Source organism: Cajanus cajan, chromosome 1 (assembly GCF_000230855.2).
Source record: "Cajanus cajan strain Asha chromosome 1, NIPB_CcT2T_4, whole genome shotgun sequence".
NCBI classification, from domain to species: domain Eukaryota; kingdom Viridiplantae; phylum Streptophyta; class Magnoliopsida; order Fabales; family Fabaceae; genus Cajanus; species Cajanus cajan.
This window is the reverse complement of record NC_138517.1, coordinates 78,193,552-78,203,881: the sequence shown is the minus strand read 5'-3', so window position 1 is coordinate 78,203,881 and position 10,330 is coordinate 78,193,552. Positions and strand designations below refer to the sequence as shown.

At 33.7% G+C, this 10,330-nt stretch overlaps 1 protein-coding gene across 1 annotated transcript; it reads left to right on the top strand.

The window, feature by feature from the left end:
• Positions 1–2,737, top strand: LOC145951669 (uncharacterized). The gene is made up of 7 exons (XM_083063404.1): positions 1–363; positions 473–820; positions 943–1,778; positions 1,892–1,943; positions 2,048–2,140; positions 2,272–2,355; positions 2,478–2,737. Exons 3-7 carry the CDS (start codon positions 1,698–1,700, stop codon positions 2,711–2,713), a joined length of 546 nt encoding a protein of 181 aa, XP_082919530.1. The 5' UTR covers positions 1–363; positions 473–820; positions 943–1,697; the 3' UTR covers positions 2,714–2,737.
• The last annotated feature ends 7,593 nt before the right edge of the window (positions 2,738–10,330 follow it).

Genomic DNA, 10,330 nt, shown 5'->3' with positions numbered 1-10,330 from the left:
CTCCGCGCCCTCTCCACACGCGCCACCACCTCCTCCCTCAACGACCCCAACCCCAACTGGTCCAAAGACTCATCATCAACAATCACCCAAACTCCGTGCGGCGTGTGGCGAACATGGCTGGGCGACTCCACCAACGCGAACTTCGCCCCCTTCCTCTCTTCCCCCTCCGCCTGGGACTCCTTCATCAGCTCCACCACTCACATCCCTCTCCAATTCCGTGTCCGCGCCCTCCTCTTCGACAAAGCCTTCGCCTCTCTCTCCCTCAACCCTAACCCCTCCTTCCACCTCCTCAACCCTACCTACCTTCAATTGCACGCCGACGACGTCTACTTCACCCTCGACAACGCGCAACATGACTCTAAGGTCCTCCAAACAAAAACCCTACCTCTTCGCTTTCACTTTCGCTTTCGCCGTTAATTTGTTTCTTCCTATTTCACTTACATTCTTTTCTTTTTCTTCTAATTTCACGCAGAATCAATCCAAAGCCACCGAATCCAGGTACGTCGAATCTGAACTCCCTGAAACCTGGTACAATCAGGTTATTGATAAGCTTGGGCCGTGGGAAACTTGGAAGTGAGGGGAGTGGGAGAGTGGTTGGGCCTGAGCAAGCGGCGAAGCTGGCACAGAAGGCGGTGGCGCGAATCTTGTTGGGCGTGGGGTTTGAAGGTGCCATAGAAGCTTCTGTTGAGGACTTCTCTGAGGTGCTGAGAGAACGCATTTGTAAAATAGGAACGAATCTGAGAGTGCTTGCTGATAGTTATAAGAAACAGTGCTCGGCCATTGAGCTTCTCAAGATGTTGCTTAAGACAGTGGGGTTTAGGTGAGTTTAAATTCTTCTTGGTTAACTGTTTAGTTTGGTGAAAATAAATTTATGTTTATCTTAGTTCTCCAGATGGCTTTTCTTGGCACCATGTTTGATTTTATTTTTCATTATTGTGGCAGTGATTGTTTCTCTAATGCAAACGAGAATGAATTGAAGATGATCTACGTCATTGTGGTATAGAAATAGTATACTTGATATCCAAAACAAACCTTCTATTGTGAAAGACCTTTGGGCTTGAAATGCGTACCAAGTCTAATAGAAGGTTTGTGTATGCACATCCTCTCAAACATTTTGTTGAAGTTGTAATTGATTAGAAGAATTAGGAACTACATTGTGGCTTACCTCAACCAGGCAAGAGCTGTTTTAAGATAGCATGCTCAACTGAAGCAACAAAGGGCTCTAATGCCACACAGGCACCCTTCACACGTGTGATGTGTATGATTCATGAATAGTATTAATCTGTCCTATAAAATGGATAACTAAATAATTTATGTCTGTCATTTATTATATGCCTTCTCACATGACATGATATTTGTTGATGGCATCTATAACCCACTGATTTAGCTTGTTGAAATAATTTATATTGCAGGCCATGAATTTTTTTGTTGGCTTATTGCTACTTTTGATGCCTGAAGAAAATGTCTTTTGGTATGTCCTTAGATAACTACATGAGTAGATTTCTAGAGTATATATATGCACAGAATGTGCACTTTTCAAAATAAATTATGAATATAGCATCATTATTATACTGGTGCGGTGTTTGATGAGCACTGTTGCACTGAAGGAATGCCTCACTGCTTGCTTTATGCTTATGCACCATCTTTAGCTGCTTTACATTACAAATGTGAACTAATTTTTTGTTTCATCATTAACTATGGTTTTCCCCAGGACCTTGATGGGCATTTTAGATGATTATTTTGATGGCTATTATTCAGAGGAAATGATAGAATCCCAGGTATTGTTTCTTTACTCTATATTCTTGATTAAATTAAACAATGTACATGAATAACTATTATAGACATTTTGACCTGTATTCATATTCATTCAAATACATTTTCATTGTATCAGGTGGATCAACTTGTTTTTGAGGAGCTGGTGAGGGAGAGGTTTCCCAAATTGGGTTTGTAAACTATTTTAATTCATTTTTGCCTTTGAACTCACCAAGTGAATTTTGTTTCTAATGTTCCATTTCTTGCTATATTCTTGTGTGTACTTCTTTTGCAGCCAATCATCTTGATTATCTGGGAGTGCAGGTAGCATGGGTTACTGGACCATGGTTCCTGTCCATTTTTGTGAACATGCTTCCTTGGGAAAGTGGTCAGGTTTAATGTTCTATCTATTGAGTTGAATAGCTTAGACTTATTTCACAAAAGTGCCAATGTCAAATGTGCATCTGTACACTATTGTTGGAGCTTTCTTCTGATCTATTGTAATTATTTGGATTTCAGTTCTTCAAGTGTGGGATGTGCTCCTTTTTGAAGGAAACCGAGTCATGCTCTTTAGAACTGCAATTGCTTTAATGGAGCTATATGGTACTGGCTAAAACTATTTTTTGTTTCAAACTATATTTAGTAGTTCTTGAAAAAGTAAACTAGCAATGCTTTAGCCTTACATATCTTCACAGAACTTAATTTCACTTCACTGTGTCTTGTAGGTCCAGCATTGGTAACAACAAAGGATGCTGGAGATGCAGTTACTTTACTTCAGTCATTGGCTGGGTCCACATTTGATAGCAGTCAGCTTGTATTGACAGCTTGCATGGGTTACCAAAATATAAATGAAACTCGTTTGCTTCTCAGTCTCATCCAAGCTGCATACTTTGTAAACCTTTTATTATTTCAGTACATGTCATTTTTTGGTTTAAACTGTGCATTATATCATTATTTTTAACATTCATGCAGCACTATCTCTACATTTATTTTTTAGTCTACTGCCTAGTAGAACATACATCCTCTTGCACCTTGCTCTAAATTTGAGGATTGTGTATTGTATAGATTTCAGATCAAATCAGTCTGAAATTTGGCCTGTTTCACTAAAATTTGTTCAACTTTTATTTCATTTTGATTCTCATTACCTATATAATTAGAATTTATTGATAAAAAAAAAATACCCCATCCACCTGTTAGGATCAAATAGTCCCTGTTAGGATCAAACTGTGCATTAATTGTATGTTTGGTAGATAGGTATAAGGTCATCACTATATAAGCAATCTAGCTTAGTAAAATTAGGTTGCTTCATGTGTATTGTTTGAAGGGGTTTCTTTGCCTAAATGTGTGCCTTGTGGATTTTGATCTCTAAATGATGAAAAGTATCATGGCTATGGATATACTCCAATGAAGCTTTATTGTCATAGTTACACTGATAGAGGTCATTCATTATTTTTCATGTGTTGTCTTGCCGATTAAGCACATCATTAATCTTGGGAACTCTTCTTGATGCCTGTATTGTTCTTTTATCTTCATTTTAAATGATATCATGCATTTTCATAAAAAAGACTTGATATTTTTGTTTTGATTGAAATTTTTTCAATAATAGGCTCTGGTAATCGATTACAAGAAATTGGTAATCGATTACCAGAGAACCTTTTAATAAGTAAATTTCGAACATATGATGTCTGGTAATCGATTACATGTATAGGTAATCGATTACCAGACTCTTAAAAACAATGGTTTCCTCAGATTTAGGCATCAACAGTTAGTGAGGGATTCATCCCAGTTTGTGACGGATTTAATCCCTCACAAATTGCGAGGGATTTAATCCCTCGCAAATTGTGACGGATTCTACTTAATTAAAGTCATCACAGTTTGTGACGGATTTAATCCCTCACAAATTGCGAGGGATTTAATCCCTCGCAAATTGTGACGGATTCTACTTAATTAGAGTCATCACAGTTTGTGACGGATTTAATCCCTCACAAATTGCGAGGGATTTAATCCCTCACAAATTGCGAGGGATTTAATCCCTCACAAATTGCGACGGATTTTTATTAATTTCTAAACATTTATTGTTACAAATTAGTGACGGAAATTATATTGTTTGTGACGCCTTAATTCCGTCACTAATTGTGACGGAGAAAATAATCCGTCACTAAATATTTTGTGACGCCAAATTTTGTGACGGAATCATTTCCGTCACAAATTCCGTCACTAACTGATTTGTGACGGATTTTTTGAAGTTTAGTGACGGATTTTTTCCCTCTCTAATTTTAATTTTTCTAGTAGTGTTAAATAACAAAAGATATACTTTTTAAATGAATTTATTTAATTTTTGTGCAATAAATAAGTGATAAAAAGAAAATTGTGGTAAGATGATTATATAATCATTACACAGATAATATAACTCAAATGCAAAAGTCTTAGTTACTTGAACAAATTAACAACAACTTTCCTAGAGTTTCATTTTTGTATACGAATAGGAATAGATGAGGAGTAAATGAGAATTTATCAAATTCTTGTTGAAAATTATCTAAACAAACACTTTGAGAATATGATAACATCATGTATTAAAGATAATTAGATGATTATCGAGTCTATCATCCAAGTTCGATAAAGGTTTAGTATAAATAATAATATATTAATTTAAAAAATATTTTTAGGTAATATTTATTATAACATTAATTACAACATTGTAAGATCGAATACTTATTTAAATATTGAAGTAGCTTTTGTGATATATCCTTTTTCCTTCTCAAATAAATAAGACCGAAGATATTTACTTCATTAATTAAGACAAGTAAAATTAAAGATATTTGTTTCTTCTCAAACAGATAAAGTAAAAAATAATAAGATAAGGACTAATGAATTATAGACTTAAAAAGAGAAGACTAGAAACTTAAAAGGGAACCTTAGTTCAGTTTTTTTTTTTCATTTTTTTATTGATGTTGGTAAATGGTAACTTAAATTGAACAAAAGCTTTACAAAAGAAAAAACTGTGTTACCAAATTTTTTTTTGAATGAAAGCAACATCTTTCTGCACTTTGAAAAAATGTCCTTAGAAATAATGCCTTGGAAATCGTGAACATCCACCCAACTTGGTTTCCATGATACATAAATAGGCATTTCAATTGGGACTCTTTGATTTAAAGCACTAGAGTTGTTCTTTATGAGTATTTCGGTATCCAGCATCTAAGTTGAATTAATTTGACTTGAGTTATATCGGCTCGTTTAAAGGGGCATAAAATTTTACCAACACTCTTCCTACTTTTGCTTATAACTCATCAACATTACGTTATTAATCAAAGTAAAACTGAATTCAAGTCTCTTAAACACAAGATCTTGATTTGAACCTCATGAAAATGTGATTGAAAAAAAAAATCTTATCAAAGATCATCAATCATATTTGAATTTTAGTCAAAACGCTTAATGTTCGATGAATGAAACCAAAATTAAGGTTCTGCATGACCAGTACATTCATTTAACCCTATGTCTTTATATTTCCCATCAAACTTTTGTCTCATAACCAAAAGCAACAAACATAGATGAAATTTGACAAATTCTGACACTATTATTGGGTGACCGGTTACTTTATTATGAGCATTGAGCATTTCCATCATCCATTTGAAATGGGGCATGGACATGCATGCACTTGTCTTTCACCAATTCACTGAGATTATAGGCCCCACAATATTATTTCTTTTCATTCCGTGCAATCATTGTTAATTGGGTTTCAAATTTCATGATATGCTAACACTAACACAACACCATGCATGTGCTTTGTGAGATGTGCCTCTTTTCTATCCCGGTATTGTTTTCTATTTTCTCTGTGCTAGTGGATACTAGATAGTTATGCTCCACGATACCCCAAATGGACCCCACTACCCTATGCAATCAATATTTTATCGATGTAATCTTCAATTATTTCATAGTTAGCCCATTAGAACCATGCAGCAGAAGCAAACTATGGTGTCTCGTCTTGCTTTTTTATTCTTATTTCAGAGCTTGCTTCCCACCAAGCTCCCATCTTACATTGTGCTAAACAGCTAATTAAAGTAATGTTTGGTGTAAATTCATGGGTCCAATACTAAGTGAGGGATTAAAAATAATAAAAAACGAGTTTTTCATCTAGCGAGTGACGATATGATCAAAAAGAAGGAAAAGGGTGTTGGATGAGTATTATGACTGGTGTGAATCAATCATAGCTGTGTCAAAGGTAAAAGCTAAGAGCTGCATAAAACGTAAACATAAATGCCGAAATCAGGGTGGATGATTTTGCAATTTTTTCGTCTCTAATGGAGACAATCACGATATAGAAATTGTGATGTATAAGTTATAATGTAAATATTAAATTTAAAGGTTAAACTATTCAATTAGTTGTTTTTATTTTAAGGTTTTTTTTTCTATATATATTCCCGAAACTATATATAAGTTTTATACATGTACACATGCATATAAGATTATTTATTTATTTTTTTTTAATTTTTATGGAGAGTAAACACATGCATATAAGATAATTTGTCTATACAGGAAAACTAGAAATATATTAACCATATAAAAACTACTATATAAGAACTTTCTCATTGTAATAAATCGTGGCAAAATCTTTTTAAAGACTTTAAATTTATAATTAGGGTCGGGCTAGACTTAAAACAAATGCTAAAATGAGATTTTTAAAATTAATAATAATATTTTCTATTATAAAAAATAAAAATATTTTTAAGATAAACCTTGAAAAAATTAATTATATTTGTATTTTTTTTTTTAAATTATACTTTTTGGAATAAACTTTTAAAAATAAGAAAGTATCTTTTAAGTTATGAATCTTGAAAAATTAAATAAATGTTAATAAACCCTTTTTAAGAGAGTTAAAACAAAAATTTATAAGGTATTACAAAAGATAGAAGTTTCACATTGAGTAATACTACCTTTGAAGAATGATTTATATATCAAGTTGTGATATATAAGTATATACAAAGAGACAAACAAGAGTAGAAAGACTCACACACATGTACATTGGTCAAGTAAGTTTGTCATCGTGCAAATCAGCCGATTTGCCCTCCCCCTCCTGCATGCGTGCGACATTGAATTTTTATTTTTTGGTTGTTGTTGCATTATTGCTCTTTATAGGCGTTTCTAAAAGAGAAAGACCAACAAAATAAAATTCTCTTCTCTCTCTCATATCTTTTCTCTTTCTCTTTTGTTGAAGGGGAAAGATCCATCGAGCAAAACTCTCTCTTTTCTCTGTTACATATTTTTTCTCTTTTTCTATTTTGAATTCTAAGTTTATATTATAGATAAGTCATTTAGGATAATGTTCTGCATGTCAAAGAAAATTCATCCGTTTTACTTCAGCACTATGTTCACCTTATGTTGGGACAACTTATGAGTTTTTCTTTTAAGTCATAGATTAATTAATCTCTTAAAAGTACATCAAATGAAGGACCTGATGATCAAACTCCTCAGGCACATGTATAAGAAGTATGTTTATTTCTCTAACCATATTAGATCGGTGTTACGTGAAAATATAAGGTAGTTAATGAATAGTTTAATCCTCTTTTAAACATAATGTTACTCGTTATATAACTTTTCACATATTAACCGATCGATAAAGAAGAAGAAAAATACTCTTGATTCCCTTTGGTGATAGCATGCGTGTATGTGATGATGTTAGAATAGTGGATTAAGCCTAACTCAACCCTACAAAACCGGCTTGTATGGTGAGGGTTGTTTTCCACTTATATACTATTTAATTGCCTAATCTCTAGTCGATGTGGGACTTGGGTTTTTCCCAATACACCCCCCTCACGTCCAGCACTATTAGGCTTGGTACGTGGATAAATGGTAGGTGGCCCTTTTTCAATGACCTAGGATTGGCGGGACTTGAAATACACCCCCTCATATCCATGGTGCATGTATCAATGAATAGTAGGTGGCCCTTTTTTTTTTAATGACGGGACTTGAATACACCCCTCATGCCCATGGTGCATGTAACAATGAATGGTGGGTGGCCCATTTTTAAGAATCTAGGATAGCTCTGATACCATCTTAGAATAGTGGATTAAGCCTAACTCAACCCTACAAAACCGGCTTGTAAGGTGAAAGTTGCTTTCCACTTATATACTATTCAATTGCCTAATCTCTAGTCGATGTGGGACTTGGGTTTTTCCCAATAGAGATTAGGCAATTAAATAGTATATAAGTGGAAAACAACCCTCACCATACAAGCCGGTTTTGTAGGGTTGAGTTAGGCTTAATCCACTATTCTAACATGGTATCAGAGCCATTTAGATCCACTTTAAAAATGGGCCACCCACCATTGATGCATGTCTCATAGGCATGAGGGGGTGTATTGGGAAAAACCCAAGTCCCGCCAATCCTAGATCATTAAAAAGGGCCACCCACCATTTATCCACGTACCAAGCCCAATAGTGCTGGACGTGAGGGGGTGTATTGGGAAAAACCCAAGTCCCACATCGACTAGAGATTAGGCAATTGAATAATATATAAGTGGAAAGCAACTCTCACCTTACAAGCCGGTTTTGTAGGGTTGAGTTAGGCTTAATCCACTATTCTAACATATGAACAGAAAAATGACACAGGAAAACCTTAAAAGTTAAAATATAAATTTATGAATGGTAAATAACTATTAGGCATTATGATTCGGCAGAGAGGTTGCCTCCCTTGGGTGCGACACAATAAAGATAAGGGTGGAGCATTAAATGAACAAGGTACATACACATCAATGTTGAAGAGAAATAATCCCAAGATAATTCAATTATTTCCAAGGTCCAGTCAAATGAATCGCCTCACTTTTAGTTGTGCATATAATCATTATACTTCACATGCATGTCAAGGTGCACATAGAAAATTATTAGGATCATTGCACCAAAGTTAATTAATTGCTTCTGTTTCTAATTGATCCCAATCTCATCCATTTCAAACGAGTAATACGACATTGATTTCGTACAAAATGACACGACACTGTGACAAAGTTAGTTAAACGTCACCATTGTTGACTGCTTGCTAAATCTCTCCAACGCAGTTGCAGCATTGGGGACGAGTGGTGTGGCATCCAAATATCAGCAACCGTACGTGACTTATGAAATCAACATATCCTTATCTCTATTCTTGTTTGATTCATCACTTCTTCAAAGGATCTATCATATTATGAGGGAGTGAATCATTTGATTAATGAAATTTTTTTATTTTTTCCTTCAATATGTATTCGGATTGATTGTCATAAGGATAATAATAAAAGGGGAAGAAGCGCTTTATAAAAAAAAACCAAGATTAGAGAAAATAGAGTAGGAGAGAGTAAACTGAGTATTAAAACTTAATTTGGGGGTCCAGTTAGTGAGATATAAATGTTAATGAAATTCCTTTAAAAAATAAAAATAAATAAAAAAGAAGAATGTGATGAAATGTGGATTTAAAGTGAGTTAATTGAAGGGTTTTATTTGATAAATCTTTTGGAGTTATACAGTTAATGAGAAATCATAAATTGAAAAAATCTGAGTTTAGCTCAATCAATTGGACAATGTACGTAATTGAATCGTTATAATTATTTAGTATTGAGTTTGATTTCTCATTATAAAACATTTTAAACTGTACTCATGTGTTACGGTGGAAACTTTTTAAGATCCCGAAGCATATATTCACTTTTTTTATTTGGTATATTTATAAGGTATTTCCACAAGTTTGGTTAGCCAAAAGAGAAATCCCCATACAAGTAAGTACAGGGACAACACAAGACAAGAGTTACATAACTTGGATACATATCTCAAGTAGGGGTGGGCAAAAAAAACTGAACTGAACTGAACTGAACTGAACTGGTGGTGAACTGTACTATAAAAAACTGAACTGTTTGTAAAAAAACTGAACTGAACTGTTTAAAAAAAAACTGAACTGAACTGAACTGTTATAAAGTTGAACTGTACTAAACTATAAAAACTGAACTGAACTATAAAAATTGAATTATTTTTATAAAAGAATAAAAATTAAATGTGTTTAACATATTATGTCTTAATGGATTAGCTCGATAGTCTAATAACCAAAACTTAAAAAAAAGTGATCTGAAAAAAAATTGTATCAATTTTGTCGAACTTAACGGATCAATTGAGCTATGTTGAACTACTTATTTTTAGGCTTAAAATTTACTGAGTTTGTTTGACTTAATTTTATATTTTTTCCTTTGAAAAATTTAAATAAAATATAAAATAAAGTAAAGTTGGCAAATGTGTCCTATTTTGATAGATCAATGAGTCAAAATTGTTCAATTCAAAATATCATAACAGTTTAGTGCAGTTTAAATTGTAGTTCAGTTCAAGTTTTTATAGTACAGTTCAGTTCAGTTCAATGACACAAAAGAATAGTTCAGTTCAGTTTGTCTGAACTAATGTTTAGTTTAGTTCAGTTCATATGAACTACTTTTAAGTTCAGTACAGTTTTTATAAGTTCAGTTTAGTTCAGTTCGTTTTGCCCACCCCTAATCTCTAGTCACTTTGTGAATATCGAAACATGAATGTGCACTAAATTCGATGTGTGCTTGCTAGGGTATCAAATTTGCTTTTCC